This window comes from Chanodichthys erythropterus, chromosome 19 (assembly GCF_024489055.1).
Source record: "Chanodichthys erythropterus isolate Z2021 chromosome 19, ASM2448905v1, whole genome shotgun sequence".
NCBI lineage: Eukaryota > Metazoa > Chordata > Actinopteri > Cypriniformes > Xenocyprididae > Chanodichthys > Chanodichthys erythropterus.
In genome coordinates, this window is record NC_090239.1 from 13,991,145 (window position 1) to 14,016,557 (window position 25,413).

The 25,413-nt window shown below is 38.3% G+C and overlaps 1 protein-coding gene across 5 annotated transcripts in view; it reads right to left on the minus strand.

The window, feature by feature from the left end:
• Positions 1–1,240: 1,240 nt before the first annotated feature.
• etv4 (ETS variant transcription factor 4) overlaps positions 1,241–25,413 on the minus strand; it is a 31,912-nt gene continuing 7,739 nt past the window's right edge. For all 5 annotated transcript variants that reach the window (XM_067369620.1, XM_067369621.1, XM_067369622.1 and 2 more), the window contains 8 exons: positions 11,140–11,269; positions 10,343–10,558; positions 8,465–8,751; positions 4,827–4,895; positions 4,194–4,241; positions 3,162–3,334; positions 2,188–2,289; positions 1,241–1,682 (listed from right to left, as the gene is read on the minus strand). In XM_067369620.1, the coding sequence (XP_067225721.1) occupies positions 1,455–1,682; positions 2,188–2,289; positions 3,162–3,334; positions 4,194–4,241; positions 4,827–4,895; positions 8,465–8,751; positions 10,343–10,558; positions 11,140–11,269 (1,253 nt within the window). In that variant the 3' untranslated portion in view covers positions 1,241–1,454. The remainder of the gene's footprint in view (positions 1,683–2,187; positions 2,290–3,161; positions 3,335–4,193; positions 4,242–4,826; positions 4,896–8,464; positions 8,752–10,342; positions 10,559–11,139; positions 11,270–25,413) is intronic.

Genomic DNA, 25,413 nt, shown 5'->3' on the forward strand with positions numbered 1-25,413 from the left:
CGTGGCAAAGATTCAACAGGGTGCATCCAAACATTCCTCAGAGATTTTGGTCCATATTGAAATGATAGCATCAAGCAGTTGCTGCAGATTTGTCGGCTGCACATCCATGATGAAAATCTCCCATTCCCCCACATCCCAAAAGTGCTTTATTGGATTGAGATGTGGAGACTGGAGGCTATTTGAGTTTAGTGAATTCACTGTCAGGTACAAGAAACCAGTTTGACTCTTCAGACCAGGCAATGTTTTTCCAATCTTCTATTGTTCAATTTTAGTCAGCCAGTGTGAACTGTAGCCTCAGTTTCCTGTTCCAAGCTGACAGGAGTGAAACCCGGTGTGGTCTTCTGCTACTGTAGCCCATCTGCTTCAAGGTTCGGCATGTTGTGCATTCAGAGATGCTCTTCTGCAGACCTTGGTTGTAACAAGTGGTTATTTGAGTTACTGTTGCTTTTCTATCAGCTTGACCAGTCTGGCCATTCTCCTCTGACCTCTGGAATCAACAAGGCACTTTCGCCCATTCTCTGTAAACCTGTAGAGATGGTTGTGCGTGAAATCCCCAGCAGATTAGCAGTATCTGAAATTGTCAGACTAGCCCGTTTGGCACCAACAACCATGCCACGTTCAAAGTCATTTAAATCACCATTCTTCCCTATTCTGTTTAAATTTCAGCAGATTGACTATGTCTACTTAAATGCACAAGTGTACAACTAAAAGAGTACAATTAAATAAAAAGATAAAATCAGGATTGTATTATAGGTAAATGAGAAAAATAGTGAACAAGGCTATTTAATTAGGGACATCTTGATTTTCATTTACACCTTTGGGTCAACAATACATAAAATTATACTTCTCTATGAAAGCTACCATTGAAATAACTCCTTTAAAAGGTTGTGGAAGTTCTTTTTGTTTAGCCAATCAGAATGTGTCTGTCTGTCAAACATTTTGCACATTCACAGCATACTGTCCATATATGGAAAGACAGAAGTCGAGAGTGCAAAAGATGAACTTTGAGTCAGTGTGCTGTTTTCCCGAATATCAGCACAATTGCAAATGTGATAGCCTATTAATTTTATACAGTGCAGAGCTAAAAAATATATATGGCATCTAAAAGTTCTGTGTAAATGTATGTTTTCAACTAACTTTTTCCACTTTTGTTATTTCGGGAGAAATATTGTAGCAAATTTCTGTGCATTTTGCATATGTTGCAAAAAACTGAGACTCATGGAATAGTAGTAATATTGGGTCTTTATTAAGCAATCTCTTGAACCACAGTAATGTGTTTAGATTAGATAGGCCTCAGAAGTGAGAGGAATGCAGAGTCCCTAATGAGATTAATTTAATCAAAACAAAAACAAACAAAAAAACATAGCCTTATATACAAGTGGATGGGGTGGGCATGTGCAATAGGTGCAGCGGGTAGTAAACTGGGATGGGGAACATGGGAGAATGTCGTGGCATTAGTACATGTAGCCTTTGGAGTAGGGCTGTTGGCCCATGTTGGTGGCAGCTGGTTCGGGAGGATAAGACGCTCCCTCATCGAGGTGAGACAGCGGCACCGTGTCCTCCTCGTTGACGTAGCGTTCGAATTCTGCCTTCAGACTTGGCCGCTGATTGTCGGGAAAAGCCAAGGATATCAGAGCTTCCGGTTCACACACAAATTTGTAAACATAACGCTCACCCGCCACCTGAAAAAATAAAGAGTAATTAAATAATAATATTAATAATAATAAATAAACAAAAATAAGGACCCCCTTTTAACATTTCAATAGCAACATTTAAGTATCAGGTTGATACAGCTGAGATCATGCAAGAAAAAAAAGTTTAATTTTGGGTCATTTTAATAAAATGTAAATAAAATGCATATAATAAGTTTATAAATAAATGTAATGAATTTTCACATGATGCACATACTTTAAAGTACACAACTGGATTGAATTTAATTTTTTAATATTGAATTTGAATTATACAGCATGTTTTCGATGGTGTCAAAAAAAAAATAGATCAATGAAATTTACATTTCAGAAAGTTTATGAGAAATATTTGAATAATTTAAGGTTAATTTCACAAATCATTCTGGACTCTATATTTGGAGTCTCTGGGACCCCAAATATAAAATCATTCTCAACTCAATGTGAGGAGAAGTGAGGAAAAAAATAGCATAGGAAACCATGAAATAGGATGATGCAATACCTTTTGCATAATTCCCTTCTCATAATAGTAGCGCAAAGAGCGACTCAGTTTGTCGTAATTCATGGCTGGACGGTTCTTCTGCATCCCCCAGAGTCTTGCCACCTAGAGTATCAAAATAAGACAATACAAACCATAAGAGCAGGAAAAAACTGTACTGCAGTGCCTTAATCTGAGCACAAGAGGTCATTGGTGACTGTACAACAGCTAAACTATGAGAAGGAAGGGCGAGTCCCCACAAAATAATCCAGTTCCCTTTTATATAACCAAATTACCACTAAACTCTGACCAAAAACACCACACGGTGCACAGCGCAAACTGCTGGTTGTCAAACCTATAGAGAAAATACGTATTTATCTTAATCTTCAAGGTTCAACTTGAGGGCCCTTGAGAAAAACTGTTGCACCATCTTGGGCCAGTAAACTTGTGGGTCTGCTGACATTTGAAGAACACATTTTTTGTTCGGCTGTATAGTAAAACTTTGTTGTAATGAATGATTCATGCGTACAGTTGAGCAGAACTGATGGATGCATCTCTGCATGATAGTTTGCTGAGTCATGCCATTTAGCCGTCTACTGACCACAGACAATAGGAGGTTAACGCTCTTGTCTCGACCACTGCGGTGCGCTTAGACTCCGGCAAAATGGAAGGTTGTAATATTTGGTAATGGAACCATTCTCCATTTTATTTCACTATGCTGTTAAGTGGGGTAAATAATGCATGGCAGCTAATGGAAAACTGGCATTGTGTGGATGTGTTCTTAGACCCTGGGGAAGTGTGAGCTGATCGCAAGCAAATCTCTGAAACCCATTGTTTATTCTCTCTGTACTCTGTGAAAGCTGAATAAACACTGCGTCGAATTGATCTGAATCACCCAATAATCATATTTTCCTCTTCGATCTTTGAATGATTCATTTGCTTTTTTGGATGAAAATCATATTTTGCCTTCTGAGAACTCTTAAAAGCCTGATGCTTACCTCCTCTGGTTCAATGAGTTTGAATTCCATGCCACGGCCGGTCCATGCGATGAAGTGCGCATTGCCGGGGTCGTCGAGGAGGGCTACCAAGAACTGCCAGAGCTGCAGTGAGCCACGCCGCTGATATGGGGCACCTTCACGAAACACACTGCCCCCTTCCTGCTTCACCTCACCTGAACACAGGCAAAGAGATTGTCCATTAATTTGCCTAATTAGATCTAAAAACTGTTTTATCTAACATAAGACACGTGGTGGTAAGGATTTGAACTGATATCGCAAACATTCATACAGTGTGGTCCAAATGTCGGAAACCACATTGAAAATCTGAGATTAAAAAAAAAAAAAAACGTATTTAAACATAATAAGCGAAGTTGAAAGAAATGTTATGAGATAAAATGAATAAGAAATATTTAGCAATCAGCACTATTTCAAGTTCAAAAAATGATCAAATTTGTGACATTGGTCATGTGACTCTTTGAGATGCTTGAATGCTAGAGAACATGATTTACACAAACTTGTGAAGTTCATGCAGCTTGAGTGCTGGGTGACAAACCAAATACTAAGAAATAATAAAATTCATTTTAACTTTTTAATTACATTTTCCATTCTAATTGTGGTAAAACAAAATATGTAATAGAAAACAATTGCATCACATTTTTTATAAATGTATTTTCAATACACTGTAAAAAGAATGTTGGTTTAACTTAAAGAAAGTAAGCTACCTGGTTGCCTTAAAATTTTGAGTTTATTGAAATTAAAAATTTGAGTTAATACAATGAAGGCGATTGATTTAATCAACAGAAACTCAAAATATTAGTTGATTTGACAAAAGAAAAAATGTTGTGATAAATCATGAATATAATTTTTACAGACTTTTGGGCCCCATGTATAAATTTAATTTCTAATTTTTGTATGTTTTAGTTTTAATTACAGCACTTCATTGTCTGAGACATTTGAGCATTTGAAGAGACCATTTGTATTTGAAATGAATACTACTTGTGAGAAAATAACATCTGGACAAGTGAGACTTACCTTCAAATTTCTCAGGGACAACACGGGAATCATTTTCAAACATGTAGCCTGAGGACAGGATAAGGGAATTATTAGTGCACTGGTTTAATGTGGATACAAAGACGCTCCGCATGAGTTATATTGTGCTAATGTATTAATGGCAGTCATTAATAACAACAAGCATTTTCCTGTTTGACTTTTCAAATTGAGATCTATGAATACAGTAACTGTTTTTCCATTGATATTTATGAATTCTTATTATGGGAAACATGGACTCTTGAAGATTATTATTATTCAGTTATGTACACTTATGAAGCAAGGAACTAAATTTTCTGTATCTAATGGCTCATTACAGAGATCAGCTAACAACTGAAAATACCCAAAATGGTGCTGCAAATGCAGCGAGCGGAGAGAAGGATTATTTTTCTTCACTCCAGGAAAAATACTCGTCTTTTCCAGTAGTAATATTTACCCTGGAATTCTTTAGGCAAGGGAGAAACAAATGTCCATGCCAACAGAAACACAGACCCTCTGGACTGGTTAGCCAGTGACCGCACAGTACCGGCCAATCATGACGTGCTGTGATTGTGTGAAATGTACATTCTAGAACTATACTAGAGCTGCATGTTCTAGATGGACAAACCATGTCCTTACCTTCACTGTTGTGCTGTGGGTTGGGGTAGACCTCGTTGTGGTGGTACATGGAGGGGCAACCAGGCACATCTGTAGGGCAAACACAAACTCGTGACCCTCAGTTATGGATGCATGCAAATGATCTGTTAATCTTTATTTATGGTTTCTTCTTTGTGAAATGACAACTGCTCTGTTTCAAAACCTATATACGTAGTCAGTGTTTAAAAGCCTGGTGCAAAAGCTAAAGAAATTCATCTCGATTATGTTGCCTCCAAAGATACACATTTTTTGCCAAATATTAGGGAAACATCACACATTCTTCACCGACAATACAATCTCAGAATGCATTTCATCAAGTGAAAGAATAAATCCAAGATAACAGACTAGGCTAGAAACATTTTGATTTTATATAAACGTATTCCTTTTAATCCTGAAAAGAAGGCAATTTCTTAATGTGCTGCGACGAGTGAAAAAAAAAAATAAATTCAAGATGGTGGACGACATTAAAGGGTTAGTTCACCCAAAAATGAAAATTCTGTCATTTATTACTCACCCTCATGTCGTTCCTCACCCGTAAGACCTTCGTTCATCTTCAGAACACAAATTAAGATTTTTTTGTTGAAATCCAATGGCTCAGTGAGGCCTATATAGGGAGCAATGACACTTCCTCTCTCAAGATCCATAAAGGTACTAAAAACATATTTAAATCAGTTCATGTGAGTACAGTGGTTCAATATCAATATTATAAAGCGACGAGAATATTTTTGGAGCGCCAAAAAAAAAACAAAATAATGACTTATTTAGAGATGGCCGATTTCAAAACAATGCTTCAGGAAGATTCAGAGCATAAATGAATCTGCTGTTCGGAGCTCCAAAGTCACGTGGTTTCAGCCGTTGGCAGTTTGACACGCGATCTGAATCATGATTCGATACACTGATTCATTTATGATCCGAAGCTTCCTGAAGCAGTGTTTCGAAATCGGCCATCACTAAATAAGTCGTTATTTAGTTTTTTTGGTGCACCAAAAATATTCTCGTTGCTTTATAATATTAATATTGAACCACTGTACTCACATGAACTGATTTAAATATGTTTTTAGTACCTTTATGGATCTTGAGAGAGGAAATGTCATTGCTCCCTATGAAGGCCTCACGGAGCCATCGGATTTCAACTAAAATATCTTAATTTGTGTTCTTCTGATAGGTCTTACAGGTGTGGAACGGCATGAGGGTAAGTAATAAATGACAGAATTTTCATTTTTTTGGTGAACTAACCCTTTAACAAATGTTGATTATTCAGTGTAATTAAAAATTAATTATTTTACACCATGTTTGTGTGCTATGTATTTTTATGTTAGGTTCCCAACATTTTTGTCAGCCGAACCCCTTATAAGTAAAATATTTACTTGAATACCTACTGATATATTTAATAATTTAACGACACATTAAAAAATATTTATTATTATTATTTTTATAACTCTGATTATAAAGACTGACAATTTTACAGTAACATTTACAGAACAGAATATTTGATCTTTTTTTTATACTACAAGTTACAAAACTAATATTTATGTCTTAAATTCTTTACTTTCAAACATTCAAAGCTTCAAGCACTACTGAAGTCAATTTTAAGTTGCTTTACTGTATGAAGCACTATTTGTGTGAGTTGTGGCCTATGTAGAAAATTCCAAAACAGTCATTCATGAGGTTACGTTGTGGTTAGGAAATGCTGCCTTAGGAGGAAGCTGTCTATGTAGGCAGCCGGCAGCGAGGCAGCTCACTGGGTTTGAGACCACAGCTAATCATTGCTAGTCCTCTTTAGGCACTATTTCTGTAGGGTGTGAGGCTGGTGCATCTGCAGATTTGATAACCTCTGCCACTGAGTGCTGCAAGGACAAAAAGTCCATTTGTCATAAAGTCGTTTGTCATAACATCACCTGTCGGCAGCTTTATTTTTAGTCAGTAAAGAGCAGTGGATCTTGTACAGTACTGCAGGAAGCCAGAATCAGGTTTATAACTGTTGTAACTATCTTTCTCTCTCTCCTTCTATATGTCCTGTATAAATAAGAAACTGTTAGTTTGTGAGGTGGAGCCATGATTCATGGCTGGAGAATGCAGTGGCAGAGGCCATGATAAGAGGTCACAGGGGAGAAAGAGCTCTGAGGGACTAGAGACTAGAGCACTTTTCTCATACATAGATCTCAAATGAATGTCAATGTTGACAGAGCTGTCGGACTGGAACTTATTCCATTTTAAACTGAAACACCGTCACAGGACCCTTTCTGAAACAAACTTAATGAAAACATAATATTTTGATGTGATTCTGAAATAATAATAATAATAATTATTATTTAAAAAAAATAAACACAATAAGAAATATTGCTATTATAATATTTACTTAAGTATTTAAGAAAAAATACATTTTTAGCACTTTAATTCCATCTAAAAGTGTCTCTTATTCATAGTTTTGGTTTCTTATTGATGTTGGCATATATATCTCTCTGTTTTTGTTCTGTAGCAGAGCGGCAGCCACCGGCCTGGGCAGGGACGAATCTACTGATAACATGCAGTACTCCACCTCAGATAGGGCGTTCTATCCTCACACAAACATCCTTTTGTTCCAGACTATCGCATCCAATGTTGCCACATTTTAGCACGTATGAATCTGAGCTAAGTAGTATCAGCCTTTCTTAGTGGTATAAGTGCCAAACAGTGTTATTTTAGTATATTTTAGTAATTTTAATATTTCATCATATTTTTATTTTGTTTGATTTCAGCTTTGTTTCAATTGCAGAAAATTATTTTTAATAAAGTTTTAGTTTTTGTTAACAATAACAGCACTGGCACAGAAAAAGACACCGCGTACCTTAAAACTAGGAGGGAACAAAAGAACCCAGAAAAGGTCATGCTTCTTTTTTTTTCCATTTAAAGAATAAGTTGAACTGGTAACTTTGTTTTTTTATGCTCATCTTTGTGCAATGTTTGTTAGATCAAGATTGTTTGTAGTCTTTCACAGAGCACTGATAAGTCGGACCTGCGCAGGGTGTTATGTTTCGACCCTGTGTCAGTCGCTAAGTCGAGTTGGAGGAGGTGAGCTCGCCTGTGTTGTGAGTATATGGCCTGAGCCCCCCGGCTACAACACAACTACCCCCAACCCCCCCCCCCCCCCCCCCCCCCCACACCTCCCGCCCGCTCGACCAAGCCAGCGCACGGGCTCGGGTTACCGAGGATACGCTCATTTTTCCATTATGAGTTCATCTGCCTGCAGAAAAAGGAAGCCGCTGCTGCAACCCTACACACGCGAGAGCTCCGCTGGGGATTCTAGTCTTTCCAGTGCCCTCCATTTTCTCAATGAAATTCCTATGCCTCCCTCCCTCTCAAAGAACACAGGCAGAAGGGGAGGGGTGAAGGAGCAGGAGTGGGGAGAAGTACAGAAACACTGTTGAGACCTTTGCAAAGTGTCAGTGGATGTTGGAAGTGGAGAACAACAAACAAAATCTCTTAAAAAAAGAGAGATTTTTCAGTTTTGCTGACCAATTTGCTGTTTACATTAGTGGCCTAATGTGGTTTAATTATTCAGGAAGTGAGATGAAAGAAGACACCATTTCAAAGCAAATGAATTCACTCTGTGTCATCAGAATGTACTTTGACTCACGTACCAGGTTCATAAGTGTAGTCAGTGGGTTCCTGTTTGACCATCATATGGGCAGGAGGAAACCTCTGAGGCTGTGTCCCGGCCATGTGGGCCACTCGGTCGTATAGAGGGTCCAGGTACTCCTGTTTGAAGTTCTGCTGAGGAGGATACGGCAAACAGGGGTCAGAGTGTTGCCTATGGTAACTGCCGCCTCCGCCCCCGCTGGCGTGGGCAGGATGCATGCGCTGCAGGGCCTGGCCTTGGGAAGAGAATGGTGGGCACATCTCTGCAGAGCCGGAAGGGAACCTGGAACTGGGAGGAAAAATTGAGCCTTGATTATCACATATGCTTTCTTAACTGTTCTCTTTTGATAGATATAAAACACATATTTCATAAATATAATATATAAATTTATAATAAAATAAAAACAAACAATACTAGTCAAAAATGTGCACTGATATTAAAATTCTGTAATTATTTACAGGTTATGGCTGATAAGCATTGATTAGCAGATGTTGAAATTCTAGACTAAGTTGTATAAATATTAAAAATAAGCAGTCAATCAATTTAAATGCTTTAAAGTGAATTTGGCACAAAGTCCCTTTAAGACAAGTCATTTCACTCGGCGGCCATCTTTGAAACGCCTCTCGGGCATCATGGGCATCTTGCAGCTCCTATCTCTTTGAATGGGGAAACATCAAATTCTCCAAAACTATTCGCCAACCTTACGATTAAATTTCATATTTGAAATCACCAATGAAATCTGACAACAACTGTCTCATAAATGTTTTTTCCAAACTCTTGAATCATGACAAAAAACTATTTTTCAGGATGGATCAAGCTAATGCGCATGCGTAAACCTAAATGCGCGTCTCTTGTGCCTCATTTCGGAGGCACGCGTCTGACTGTTTCTATAGAAACCAGTGCTTCTAACGGCCTCTGCAGTGACGCGATGACTTTACCAGTCGACGATTGGTTCTTATTCCGCCATATAGACCACTTAATCGCCTACGTCACTGTGACGTCACCGCTCTAGCTGGAAACATAAACATAAGGAAGAACTCATAGCAGGCACGCTAAAAGTTTGAGGTTTTGACTTTAAAATGTCGTCTTCTTGTGTTTTTGGCTGCCAGAGTAGAAGGAACAGCACTTTTGGTTCAAAACTAAAGTTTTACCGGATCCCGGCAGACATTCCTTCACAGAAATCAAGAAGACAATTGTGGTTGAATGCAATACGGCGTACAGACTGGACGGAGACGATCATAAATAATGCCCGTGTTTGCAGTGCACACTTCATATCAGGTAAAATAATCTATGCATATGTTCGATGAGGTAAGTGTAGATGACTTGGGTAAAGTTGGTTTTATATTCGCACATTCATACTTCTGATCAATTCAGACTTTCCAATAAATGTGCAATAAATTAATGTTTGCGAATTTTAAGCAGCGACATGATATTGACAACCAACGATTGTCAACTTACAACATTTTTCACATATTCAAATTCATATTTCACAAAGTTTACAATCTTTTAAGGGGTCTATTGCACGTTACACTTTCTCTCATTCAAAACAATACGAGTGACATGTCTTGTGTTATTCTATAGTCTTTGATTTGGCATCACAACATTGTAATGTACAGAATGAAAATTGGATATTATTTTTAAGATTTGCTACACATCTTAGAAATTATTTCATTTAACAGTGCTATTAAATTAAAGATTAACTTTAGTGAGCATTTGATGTCGGCAAAGGTTTGTAAACAGCAAAGAAATTGATTTGCAAGTAGTATTCAAAATCACAGTTTTTAGTTTATCAGCCCATAACCGCTATGATAACCATATATCATGTAGTCAAATCCCTAGTAAGTAGACACACCTACACATTCTTTAACATTATTGTTACCTGGGGTTCATGGGGTAACTGTGGCTGTGGCTGTGGCAGGCGTGAGATTGGCTAGCTGAGGGTGGATTCATGTACCCTGACTCCGGCCGAGTTCCCACTGTTGGTTTAGGGGAGTAATGCTGCATAGGGGACATGGGTGTCCCTGGACAAGAGCTCTTAGATCCTCCCGCTGCTGCTGTTGTTGCTGCCACAGCTGCTCTCTTCTGCTCATAGGCACTGCAGGGCACACGGACACTTTCAAAGTCAACAATGCATTTCTTACAAGTCATAGATCATGTATGGATGCATCTTCGACTATGAGCACTTTTATATCTCTGGGGTAGATTTTTATATAAACTAAGAGATATTTTTTTAAAAACAAAGGCCACATTAAAACTGTAAAAGTGTATGTATAGATTTTATTTTTGCTTTACGCAAGTTCCAGATGTTCATTATTAAAATGTGAAAATGCTAAATTAAAATATCAATTATTAATCAATTAATATTCAAATCCGGCCCTAGAGTTTAACTCAAACTCACCTGCCTGTAATTTTCTGCTAACCCTAAGAGAACTTGATTAGCTTGCTCAGGTGACTTTGATTTGGGTTTGAGCTAAACTCTACATGACAGTGAGCCCCAGGGCTGGAAATGAGGAACCCTGCGTTATAATGGGAAGTGTGTGTTTTGAGAATCTATTTTCTGTGTTTATTGTTCATAGAGGACAAAAGAGCCCATAGATAAAGAAACACCTGTTTATGCCATAAAAGTATAAAATCGTGTGAGAGACATCTAGCAACAGCATCCAGCTTTTGACTGACCTGGCGTAAAGGCACTGCTCTCCATTGGGGTAGCTGAAGCTCTGCTTGTGGCTGCAAGACTGGCTGGGGTCTGAACCTGGACTTTGAGGCTCTTTCTTAATCTTCACAGGCGGGCTGTGGAATGCCACTGCTGCGATACACAGAGAAACATGTTCATTTATGAGTCACATTCCAGTTAATTCCTGTCTCGAGAAATGACACACTGCACTAAAAATACAACAAGAGTACACAATTGAGAGTAAATATACACATTTTTGTATTCAATATACTTTAAAGGTCTTTGTTTGTCCTTAGCGATAGTGAGGGCAGTAGATCATGCAAACACTTAACTCCACAATAGTTAACACAGTAACCCCTGGTTTCACAGACGATGCTTAAGCTATTCCTAGACTAAAATGCATGTTTGAGCTGTTTGAACTGAAAGCAACTTTCACTGACAATATAAAATATGTCAGTGGCATTGTTTTGTTTCAAGATGCATACCAGTAATGTTATTTCTAAGGCATGCTTGTAAAAGTTTGTAAAAATGCTCGGCTGAAAAGTACTTCAATGTATACTTCAATGTGCTAATTAAACTAAAGCCTAATCCTGTGTTAATCTAAGCCCTGTCTGTGAAACCAGGCAATTGTCTCCTAGACTCAGCTTTAAAGTAAATTATAAATATCCACTAGCATTTAAATCACTTCCATTAAAGTGGACATAACCATTTTAGTTTAATTATTAATGTGCATTAGATTCCTATTTCCAGATTTTGTTTTCTTCAACCCAAGCACAGAACTTCTACAAAGCATTCATTGGCTGCGGTTAAATGAGCATGTCTTTTATAAACACATCAACAGATGGTCATTTACATAAGAATTTTTTTTTGTTGTTTCTTCAGTCCAGCTTTTAGAGATTTTGGCATTTAGTTGAGGAGTAGCAGAGGAGCCGCCCAGCATGCGTGGGGTCTGGGTCTAAACCGCAGTGCTGTTTATTATTGGAGGGGAGCAGCCAGGCTCAAAGACGGCACGGTACAGGATGTTTTTCTGGGCTGTTCAGGGTAAACAGCAGCAGCTGTGCTCTTCCAGCTGAGCAGCAGCTCTATGTTTATGGCTGTTTATGTGTTGATTTGTCGTGGGCGCAGACCTGACAGAACAGGCATTGCTGAAACCCAAGCCCAGGTAATTGCATATTTCATTCACAAAAAGAAGAAAAAAAATGGGGGAAAGGCCTTCCAATACTGAAACAAAGTAGCACAACGTCCTCCGCTCTCAGCGGGAATACTAAAATCGAAAGAGAAAGAGACAAAATCTGAACTGAATGAGTAATGAGTCTGCTTAATTGCATATACAAGATTTATAGATTTGAAGAAAAAAAAAAATGATATCAATACTACGCTTTTATAATGGACTGCTCATTTGATCAATAAGGCTGCCAGTTCTTTTATAAATTCATTACGAGCATAGAATCACTGCAGACACTAAAGCCACTCTATTAATGTAATGAATCATTCCTCTTTAAATACACCAAACGGGGATTTCAAAGGGGACACCTCGTGACGTGTAACATTGTCAAGACACATCCGTCTGTCGTTAAATCTCCCTGAGTTTACAGACTGATGGCAGTCGAGTAAACGGAGATCTGACAATGAAGGAAGCTCTTGTATTTTATTGGTGTATTTTGCCCAAAGCTCTTTGTTTCTAATTTCTCTCTTTGCAATTTGTATGAAGGTTACATCACTGTTCCCTAAAACCACTCATATTTCTTAGATTTTGTTTCTCAAAAAAAAAAAAAAAGGGGAAGGTCGGGGGGTGAACCTAAATGTGTAATGTAACATCTGTGTGAAGTGTTTAGATATTCTGGGTTCTGTTCTTGTAAATCACGTAAGCAGTGATCAGGAAAGAGCGAGAAGGCAATTTATTTATATATATATATATATATATATATATATATATATATATATATATATATATTATATATATATATATATATATATATATTAGATATATATATAGATATATATATAGATATATATATATAGATATATATATAGATATATAGATAGATAGCCAGTTGTAAATGTAAACAAAAAAAAAATATATAAAAAATTGTTTTTTTTATGTGACATATGTATATGAATTTACAGTTGTCATGGAGTTACATTACAGCTGTATAATTTTCAGCCATTATTGCAAATGATAATAAATGTAATGTAAATAGTTTAAAGAAAATTAACATTATATTTATAGTATATAGCTCATATTATATTTATATTAGATTTAATTTGTTCACTTAGTGTTAATATTCCATTACCAAACATTTTATTTTATTATTTATTTTATTTTTTCATTTGCAATATTATCAAAAATATTGTTGTTGGACTTGAGAAGAAAGCCTGGAATTAAAATGAGCTGTTATTATTTCCCCCCCCCTAATAGTGTGTTATATATGGCTTTTTAAATTATACTGAAATTTTTCAGCCTTAGAGCACATAAGCCCTATAATTTTAAAGCCTCTTTTTACATTTACTGTGGAAAACTTATACTCTAGAAAACTGCAAATTTTCTTCAAAGTTTAAAGTTTTCACAAAAAAGAAAAAAATCCGGCCCTTGACCTAAAATGAGTTTGACACCTCTGGTGATTGTAATCTGCCACATAAGGCTATAACCCTGGAGACATTAGATTTAAATAATACTCTCCCTACATACGAGTGCATTTAACATTCACACCTCCCTTCAAGCTACATCTAAGTGTGAAAAACCAGTAGCATTGTACCTAAACGACAAGAGTGTCTCCATTCAGGATGAGCCTTTAGAGACAGGCTGGGCTAGAGGTGAGAGCTGAACTTTACATATGTAAATAGCACGATTCAGTGAAGAGGATAAGGGGTGAAAGGTGATGGTCATGGTTGAGTGCTTTAGGAAGTAGGGGATCATTATGGAAGGCCATTCAGTCAACTCCCACCACAAACAAATCTCAGGACCCCGATACCCCCCCTGCCCCAAACAAAAAAGATCCACCAGCTGTGACAGATGGAGGTATGGTGGCTTTAGTCAAGAGTTCTGGGGGATCATCCTCAGAGAGTGTGTTTTAGTACAAGTAATCACTAGTACATTTATTTCGAATAAAAGTACCATTGTTCAATTCGGGAGTGTTCGAGCACTGCTTTGGATGAAGAAAATCAGATTTCAGTCACTGTTAAGGCAGAACAGCTTTGTTTTTGAGTTAAACCTTAACTCTCCTGATCATCTGGACAGTATTGTATATTCACGTCAGGCTCACATCCTGGAAACGTTCATCTTATGACAGCTACAGTTGAGGCCAACCGTATCAACTCAACAGGTACAATAAGCTAAAGTTTGAGTAATAATATCTCAAGACTTTAAACCTATCATATCGTACCAGAGGAATGTGACTGCTGTGGCCTGTCGTCAGATAAAACACAAATCCTGAGCAGTCTTTATGCAAAGACTGTTTGATAAAAACACCGAACAAAGGATTATCGTATTGCTTTTGTCTGGTGTGATGTGAACGAATCCTTCATGCTCATTTGATATATGAGCTGATGTTGTGATAAAATCTGATTTTAGATTATGATAACAGTCTGCCTGACAGTCAGTGAAGAGATGCCACCTGGCGTCCCACTGGCCATTTGAGACCAACGGTGACAAATCAATAAGAACAACAAGGATGCCAATTATGTCTGAATGGCTTAAAGGTTGAAATGGCAGTATTGATTTTGGGCAGCCCACTTAACACAGCTCTCAAAGCTTGCTTGTGTCCTTTTAAGTACAGCCTGTCATAGGAAGTACATCGAGTGTGAAATAAAAGTGACAGGATTACAAAAGAAAAAAAATCATTCTTATAATAATCCAATTGTGAATGTCAATACAGAATTCCAGTCAAACAACAACCCCTAATTGTAGACATTGCAGTGCTTAAGGTACTTTTATGGCCAATATTAATATATCTTATAAGGGGCCTTTACACGACGGAAAACGGAAATCTTTATATGCGTTTTGGCTGTTCATTTACATGACAATGGCATTTTGTGGGCCTGAAAACACAAACTTTTGAAAACAGGATTCAAAGTGTAAGTTTTTGAAAACGATACTGTTATCGTCTCTGTGTCAACTACAAAAATGTGAATTTGTGAAAACGGTGATGTGGCGACCAGGGCGGGCGAGAGCCGTGAGGGAACGGCGCGAGGCCGGTGGCGCGAGTGTTAATGAGCTTCACCTGGGAGGCGCACCGGCCTTGAGTCCCTCACGGAGGAGCTCCGGGAACATAAAAGGAGGAGCGACTACCGTGGAGGACGAGAGAGGACCAGGCCTGGACTTTATTTTATGTTTTATTATGTTTGTGTGGCCGGCAGACGTCCGCGAGGGTCTGCCGGCATTACTTTCGTTTTGTTGTTTGTTTATTTTTGAATTAAAGTTACGTTGAATGTTCGCCGGTTCCCGCCTCCTTCTTCCCATATCTACTAACCTTGTTACATTGGTGCCGAAACCCGGGAGGAAGGAGGGACATGCTGTCGGAGAGCCCTCGCTGCGGAGGGGGATCGCGGTGCTGCGGAGTTCGGGCAGCGCGGGAGTGAAGACCGCGAGAGGCTGCCCGAGGCGGTGGTACTGGAGCCTAGTGAAAGGTGGGACGGAGAGCTCGAGGCCGTGCCCCTGGCACGAGGTGGGGTGGCTGCCGTCCAAGAGGGAGCGGAGGAGTCGCCGCCGTTCGCCGTGGGCCGGAGCCTGCTGCCGTCCGCCATAAAGGGGAGGAGCAGGGAACGGGGGACTCGCTGCCGGCTGCCCTCAGTCGGAGGAGCCATCGCCGGCCGCCCGGAGGCGGTCGAGGATCGGGCCGTCCACCGAGCGTCCAGTGCCACCGCATGGCACCGCGAAGAAGAGCCTCTCGGCAGGCTGAGGACCAAGCGGCAGTGTGTCGGGGAACCGGACCAAGAATTTTTTTTTTTCTTTTTCCTCTCTCCCCTCTCTCGTCCTGTCGCTCCCCTTGCTTCCGTCTCCTTTCTCTCGTCTCGTCTGTCCTTACCCCCAGGTGCTGCGGCCGCCGAGACAGGCCCCGGGGGGGAGTAGAGCGCAGTCTCGGGAGTACCCCCCGGCCTGCGAGGGGCGATGGGGGTATGTGGCGACCAGGGCGGGCGAGAGCCGTGAGGGAACGGCGCGAGGCCGGTGGCGCGAGTGTTAATGAGCTTCACCTGGGAGGCGCACCGGCCTTGAGTCCCTCACGGAGGAGCTCCGGGAACATAAAAGGAGGAGCGACTACCGTGGAGGACGAGAGAGGACCAGGCCTGGACTTTATTTTATGTTTTATTATGTTTGTGTGGCCGGCAGACGTCCGCGAGGGTCTGCCGGCATTACTTTCGTTTTGTTGTTTGTTTATTTTTGAATTAAAGTTACGTTGAATGTTCGCCAGTTCCCGCCTCCTTCTTCCCATATCTACTAACCTTTTTACAGGTGATGTCATACCCATGCGTATTACGTGTTTGATCTATAGGCACGTAGTGTTTCTTTACAAAGTGACATCGCCAACTACTGGCCTGGTATGAATAATACAGCGTTTTTAATCGTTTTCGTGGATCCGTGTGAAATGGGATCATTTTGACAACGTTGTTGTCAGTACGCGAAAAATGCAAAGGAAAAACTTATTTTTTTTTACAGTACAGTCCAAAAGTTTGGAACCACTAAGATTTTTAATGTTTTTAAAAGAAGTTTCGTCTGCTCACCAAGGCTACATTTATTTAAAGGTACAATTTGTGATATTTTTTTCCGCTAGAGGTCGCTAGAAGCCTATTCAAAACAAAGGCGTAGTTTGATGACGCCAAGTTTTAAAGCGGAAACTTGGGACATGTGTTCTCCATCTCAACGGACGGTGCAAAAGAATAGGGATTGGAGTCTGGAAGAACTCATGTTCGTGGATGCGTTTATTAACGTTACTGTAGTATGAAGCAGAGCTGGACCTAGTGTTGCGGGAGCTGAACGAGGAGCTGGAGCGATTGATCAACACACGCCTCACGAGCAGCAGGACTTTTATTATGACACAGTCACCGGCGCCGCTTCAGCTTTTCCGGTCATGAGTTTACGGGAGCTGTCCTTGACGACAGAACCAGCGGCAAATGGTAAACAGTAATTATGTTCCATAAATAAGTAACACAATCCACCATAAAACGTGCAAGAAGTAAATAAGGAACTGCTTGAAGCAAGCTAGTGGTTTGCTGGACGCTAGACTCTACTTCCGCATTTGTCCACGGCACTATTGTCTTGTGGTTTCTACGTCAGTAAAGGCGGTAACAAAGGTAACTGACGTCATTGACAGGCGACTGCACTGCCCCGTGTCACTGTTTAGAATGGGAATTTTCTCAACATTTACAAGTAGTTGAAAACATTAGAGATATTGTTTGTAATCAGCTGGACAAAATATATAACACTAGCCTAGTGGTTTTTGGATATTTTATTGCAAAAATTTTACATATTGTACCTTTAATTAAAAATACAGTAAAAACAGTAATATTGTGAAATATTATTACAATTTAAAATAACTGTTTTCTATTTGAATATATTTCACAAAGTAATTTATTCCTGTGATGGCAAAGCTGAATTTTCAGCATCATTACTCCAGTCTTCAGTGTCACATGATCCTTCAGAAATCATTCTAATATGCTGATCTGCTGCTCAAGAAACATTTAATGTGTACAATTGTACAAAATATTTGTGTACAATATTTTTTTCAGGATTATTTGATGAATAGAACGTTCAAAAGAACAGTGTTTATCTGAAATCTAATCTTTTGTAACATTATAAATGTCTTTACTGCCACTTTTGATTGATTTAATGCATCCTTGCTGAATAAAAGTATTCATTTCTTTAATTTCTTTTCAAAAAAATTAAAATAAAAATTCTTACTGACCCCAAACTTTTGAACGGTAGTGTATAATGCTACAGAAGCTTTGTATTTCAGATAAATGCTGTTCTTTTGAACTTTCTATTCATCAAGGAATCCTGAAAAAAAAAGTACACAACTGTTTTCAACATTGAAAATAATCATAAATGTTTCTTAAGCAGCAGATCAGCATATTAGAATGATTTCTGAAGGATCATGTGACACTGAAGACTGGAGTAACGATGCTGAAAATTCAGCTTTGCATCACAGGAATAAATTACTTTGTGAAATATATTTAAATAGTACACAGTTATTTTAAATTGTAATAATTTTACTGTTTTTTACTGTATTTTTAATTAAATAAATGTAGCCTTGGTGAGCAGACGAAACTTCTTTTAAAAACATTAAAAATCTTAGTGGTTCCAAACTTTTGGACTGTACTGTATATATCAGTTTTTTTTTAATGTTTTTAAAAAAAGTCTCTCATGTGCACAAAAATACAGTAAAACAGTAATATTGTGAAATATTATCATTTAAAAGAACTGTTTTCTGTTTTAATATATTTTAAAATTTAACTTATACATTTGATTGCAAAGCTGAAATTTCATCAGCCATCACTCCAGTCTGCAGTGTCACATGATCCTTCAGAAATCATTCTACTATGCGCAAGTAACATTTATTAATTAACAGTTGTGCTACTTAATATTTTTGTAGAAACTGATACTTTTTTTCCGCAGAATTCTTTGAGGAACAGAAAGTTCAAAAGAACAGCATTTATTTGAAATAGAAATCTTTTGTAACATTAGAAATGTTGTTGTTTACTGACACTTTTGATTAATTGAGCCCCTTTGTTTCAAGATTTTGATTACTGGGCCCCTTTTGATAGAGTGTATAATGGCCTGGTGAACAATACAAAGATAAGTTGTTGTTTTTGGAGTTTTTGGTTTAAGTAGAAAAGAAGCTAAGCTTTTTAAAAAGGTTCTTTCTCTCATTTGGGGAGGTTTATATAAATTCACGATCATTAAAATGATCCGTGGAAAGTCCGGGGAGGGACAAGGATGATAGAAAGGACTGTTCTTTCAGCTAGAGGTTTTGCAGAAACAATGCTGTCATCTCAGCACAGTACAGCAACACATGGTGGACATGTGGTGTCCATGTCAACACGATCACAATGAAAGAGAGTGCAAGCGAGAAAACACAAATAAAAAAGGAAGTTCTGGCTTCTCTCAGATGGTGATTGGCCAGGGGTTTTTCCACAAAAATGCTCGCTTGTGTTTGACTGTCACTTCAGAGTGTCAGCAACTTCCCTTTTGAGTTTCAGACGGCTATCGGTAGCACAAAACTGTTGACAAACTTGAATGACAAGATAAGTAGAGTCTCGTGTGAAGCTACATTTGTGGGCTCTCAATACGTCCTTTGTTTGAAAACACAGCTTTTGGATGCTTAATGTGTTTTTGTGTAGTAAATGTCACATGGTGATGGGTGTGGATGAGACTGTCTGAAGACGTCTGAATGGTATAGACACGTTTCTGTTAAACGCACGGTATCACTTCCCTTTATGATCGGGTTATTTTTTTTCTGCTGAAACCCTATGACACCCTTTGCCAATAAAAGAAATGCACCACCCGTCATTAAAAATGAATCATTAAGCTATATTTTACCATTACCAAAAGATTAACTTAGGAAAAACATAGACGAAAGTGAAAATGCGAAAGGTGGATGACCATAATCTGTAAGCGCAATAGAATGATGTCATCCATGGCAACATGATAGTGTTTTATGCGTGCGTTCATGTGGAAAGTGTAATCAAACTCTCAACCTCACATTCATCAGCCCTCAATATATTGCAGTCCGCACTTAATGTTTAATGCATATATTGATTTTCTGCTCATTGCACAAATTATATAATGAACTCTACTGTAGAGAATGGAGACGTAGAGAGGGACGTTTTTATCTCCGAAGGGAGATAACACCTGCTCATTGAATTTCTGTCAAGCCGGTGAGAAATACATTTCTACTGAGACTTGTCCCATCTGGACTGATATCATAATTATACAGGGAGAGATAAAGAAACACTCAAGCTTTTTTCTTAAGGTGCCTGATCTACTCTTGAGATCACCCTGGATCAATAGATCCATCATTGCTTTTTCAATACGAGGCACGTCGCATTTCAGCAGAACTGCCCTAAGATTATGCTGAACTGAACTAAGCGAAGTGATTAAGACCGGCAATGACTTGCACTATTTAGCTGGAAAAGACTCCAAACACTGTCTATCGCAGTGCGCTGGAAGTCTCTGATGTGTGTGGACGTGTGTACGTTATGTTACATATGTTCTATGTTATCATTAGCCCCCCACCTCAGTTTCTTTTCTATCAGCAGGAGAAGGGAGGAAAAGAGGAAAAGAGCCTCTCTTTGAGAGTATGAGAAAAGACAATTTCCTGCCTGTAGGTTTAGAGTGTTTGCCCCGTTGATTCTGTCCTCACGATGCAGTAAAATACACACTACTGTCCATTCAATGCCTTGGCAGCCATACCTCAGCCTGCAGTAGATGTTCTAACTTGTTCCAACAGCAGACCGGGCACAAGCTTCTAAATTCATGGTTTACATAGTGTCTGAGCTTCTGTTTACTGGCACTTACAGTATCCACCTATAAAAACGCCCTAAAACATCATTTAAAGAACACTTATGCTTTTACACACAATATTTTCATTGAATTCATTCATGTTTAATCATGATTTTAAGTCTCTTATGCAAACCAAAGCTGCATTTTACCATAAAAACAATACTATTATGAAATATTATTACAATTGAAAATACTGTTTTCTATTTTAATATATTTTAAAATGCAATTTATTGCTGTGATTGCAAAGCTGAATTTCCAACAGCTATTACTCCAGTTTTCAGTGTCACATGATCCTTCAGAAATCATTCTAATATGCTAATTTGGTGCTTCTTATTATCAATTTTGAAAACAGTTGTGCTGCTCAGTAATTTTGTGGAAACTGATACTTTAGCTCTCTGGATTCTTGGATGAATAGAATGTCCAATTTATTCGAAACAGAAAACTTCTGTAAGATTATTAATGTCTTTACTGTCACTTTTGATCAACTAAATGCATCTTTGCTGAATAAAATATTAATTTCTTTAAAAAAAAATCTCAATGAACTCAAACATTGGAACAGTAGTTTATTTATAAATGAACATGAACTGAGATTAGTAAATGTAAAAAAAAATTAGGTATAATAGTTCATCATACCTAATGCATGAAATAAATGTAAAAATACACACGTATTGTGTAGTGTTCGAAAAACAGAGCAAGCAAAAAATGAACTGTTAAAGACAGAGCAAAAAAGGAAAGAAAAAACAAGAGAGCAGAAAAAGTAGAATAACAAGCAACAAAGAAAAAGCAAAAAAAAAAAAAAAAACACAAAGAAAGAGTGAAACAGAGTAAAGAGAGAGAGAGAGGGTGAAGAAAGAAGAAGAGGTAGAGGAAAAACATCTCTGTAACGGCTGTGTTGAGCGCAACTCTCAGTCAGTCCAAATCATGAATGGAGATTCCGTTTTCTCTTAATGTGCTGCCTCAGCCAGTCCCTCACAACCAGCCCATTCATAAAAAATGTGGGGCTTAAATGTGCGCGTGTGTCGGTGTGTGTGTGTACGCGTGTGGCTCATTTCTCTGCAAAAAGTTAGTGAAAGAGGAAAGCCTGGCCCCCTCTACGGGGTAGAATGACTGGTCTCTGTACATTTTTGGCACTCTTGAGGATGTTTTTGCAGACTTTGTTGCATAGCAGCTGTATTTTGGAAAGCTGAGAGCTGTAGAGCTGCATATTTTGTTTGAGAAGGGGCGGGAGGCGAGCACAACAGCACAATCCAGTGATATATCAGACACGTCGAGAGAGCTAACGGAAGGGCAACGCAATACAAACAAGCTTGGGACTGTAAATTTAGAAATCCCTTTGCACATCTCTTGTGTTTTCATCTCTCTTTTTAAGCAGACTTCTCTTTTCTTGAACTGGATTTATAGCCACAACTTCCTATATAATTACTACAAGGCACAAAACCAAACAATGGCTCTCACAACACAGCATTTGCAGGATTAACTCACATCTTGGAACACTCAGTGTTGAGACAGAGAGAACGGGAGAGAAAAGGCAGCCTAAATTATCACAATTCAGTACAGTTGGAGGGGAAACAGGATGGGGGTGGGGTTAAAACCTCCATTCAGAAAAAGGAACCATGAGGGTGGAGTCAGTTCTGTTCTTGGGCATTTTCATGAATGGGAGAAAGAATCCTGTTTGTTGAGTGCCTTTACAAACAAAATGAAAACTCCTTCTACTAATCAATAGTATAAAGAGATCTGGAAAAAATATATGTATAATATAATATTTTTTTACCCATTTTTGTGGTGAAAAAAAAAAAAATTCATAGGCATAAATGGAAAAAATATTTACAAAATCAATAAGAAAAATGAAATAAATATTATATATGTACAGTACAGTCCAAAAGTTTGGAACCACTAAGATTTTTAATGTTTTTAAAAGAAGTTTCGTCTGCTCAGCAAGGCTACATTTATTATATATTTGACAGTAATTTATTCCTGTGATGCAAAGCTGAATTTTCAGCATCATTACTTCAGTCTTCAGTGTCACATGATCCTTCAGAAATCATTCTAATATGCTGATCTGCTGCTCAAGAAACATTTATGATTATTTTCAATGTTGAAAACAGTTGTGTACTTTTTTTTCAGGATTCCTTGATGAATAGAAAGTTCAAAAGAACAGCATTTATCTGAAATACAAAGCTTCTGTAGCATTATACACTACCGTTCAAAAGTTTGGGGTCAGTAAGAATTTTTATTTTTATTTTTTTGAAAAGAAATTAAAGAAATGAATACTTTTATTCAGCAAGGATGCATTAAATCAATCAAAAGTGGCAGTAAAGACATTTATAATGTTACAAAAGATTAGATTTCAGATAAACACTGTTCTTTTGAACTTTCTATTCATCAAATAATCCTGAAAAAAAATATTACACAAATATTTTGTACAATTGTATACATTAAATGTTTCTTGAGCAGCAGATCAGCATATTAGAATGATTTCTGAAGGATCATGTGACACTGAAGACTGGAGTAATGATGCTGAAAATTCAGCTTTGCATCACAGGAATAAATTACTTTGTGAAATATATTCAAATAGAAAACAGTTATTTTAAATTGTAATAATATTTCACAATATTACTGTTTTTTCTGTATTTTTAAATAAATAAATGTAGCCTTGGTGAGCAGACAAAACTTCTTTTAAAAACATAAAAAATCTAAGTGGTTCCAAACTTTTGGACTGTACTGTATGTTTTTCCCCCCTCAATTAACTTGATTTTTCCACCTCAAAAACTGGTAAAAAGCTTGCATTATTTAGATGTAAAAAATCAAAAATGTTCACAATTACTATTTCATAAATATTAAAAGACAAAATGTACACTTTTATTGGTAACACTTTATTTTACAGTGCCGTAGTTAAATGTTACTACACGTACTTATTATAGTAATAACAGTAAATTATGCATAATTACAAGTAACTAACCCTAAACCAAACCCTAGCCCTAACTGTAACTCTATAGTAAGTATGAAGTTAATTAAAAGTACTCAGTACTTATTTGAGTAAGTACAATGTAACTACGGTACTGTAAAATAAAGTGTAACCCTTTTATTTTATTACAATTTTGGTTTGGTGTTTTCTTTGTGATCCGTTGTTCTGATTCATTACCTTTGGCCACTCTACAGCACTGTCTAAAGCCTGGAGGAGTCATTTTAAAGTGTTTAATGTGCTAATGATTCCCTAACTAGTCAACCTAGTCATGTTCACATTTACAGCCCAAGTTTTGAATGACATTTTATGTACCAAGTAGAATCGTTCCACCAAGTTCCATCGCTAATAATGACAAACAGAGGTCACAGTTACGCCAAATGGAGACTCTCAATGTGGAAAAACGAGAGGGATGGGGATAGATTTTCCAGATGTGCAGGTGTTGCACAACAGCATGTCCAGCACCTCCCCCCACTTCTTTAATCTGGCATTCCGTTCTGTCCCAGAGTCTTAGACTCACGGTCGTGCCCAGACGGGAAACAACTTGACTGGCAAAACAACCGAACACTTGGCTTCATGTATCTTGTTTTCCCTTATGTGTTTACAGACAAAAGGCAAAGAGACAGTTATGAAACATAACATGCTGGCACTGTTTAGCAAAACATCTGACTCACCTGAATGTCATGGTAATCTTGTGAGTGAGTGAGTTTGAACCTAGCCAAGCGATAGGGAGGAGGCTGTGTTTGGATCTTAGCTGGTGGCATAAACTGACCCACACTATAGAGACCACAAACGTGGGAGATTATGTTTATGTTTATAGCTGCCTTGTCAACTCAAGCCTTTTTTTCAATGAGCGACCTCAAATGGCGACCAATTCGTGAGTAATTACTCCATTACGTCTAAATGAAAGGGCGGGTGTTGCTGTCAGTCAAAGCTTTGCTCCACTTAACTAATGTGACAGGCCTGTCAGCCTGAACTCCCATCTCCTCTGTGAGTATTAGGAAAGGCTGTCAATGGCAAAGAGCACTGGTGATTGGTTATGTCCTGATGGGGTTAAGTAGACATGACCCTTTCCTGCCCCAGAGTTCATCTCCACTTCCTCCCCCTCATTGTTGCACAACAGACAAGAACAATATGTTATGGGGAGCATCTGTCACTAGAGGTCAGATCTGGAATGGGGTACTAAAGCACTGTTTGCACACATGAGTTTTGGGATTGCGACTACTCTGCGTCATTTAGGAAGCCACGGACCAGGTCATGTTACTGAAAAAAACAAGATGTATGACTCATACCATGAACTTTGCAACCTTTGAAAAAAAAAATTGTCACCATAACAGAGTTGCCAACGTGGTAAAGACCCAACCCGATACGTTGTGAATGGCTCTAACAAAAGGTTCAAGGGGAAGTGTTTACAGAGCGCGCACCACAAAGCCTGGCACGCCATTGACGGGAGACACAACAAAATGAGGAAAGCAATTGAAAAGGCAGCCTTTGCGTTGCGCAGTACAGGAATTTGCTTTCCCATTTACACCTCTGACGGACACAAAAAGGAAATCTTTGTGCTTGACTCATGAATGATCTTTTACCGGCTTCCTTGGCTGCTCAATTGAGTCTTTCAGGCACATGCAAATGGAAGGTGCTCTTTAATATGAACATCCAAATGCGTCAGTGTAAGTGTAGGTTATGTATCGAATGTTTCTGTCACACAGAGCCTGAGAACAAGACTGTTCGCCTGAAAAACTCCACGCCTCAGCCTCCAGCAGTTTGTCAATCACTCACATTTTGGACAAATAATTGGAGGACAAACCTACTTCCTTT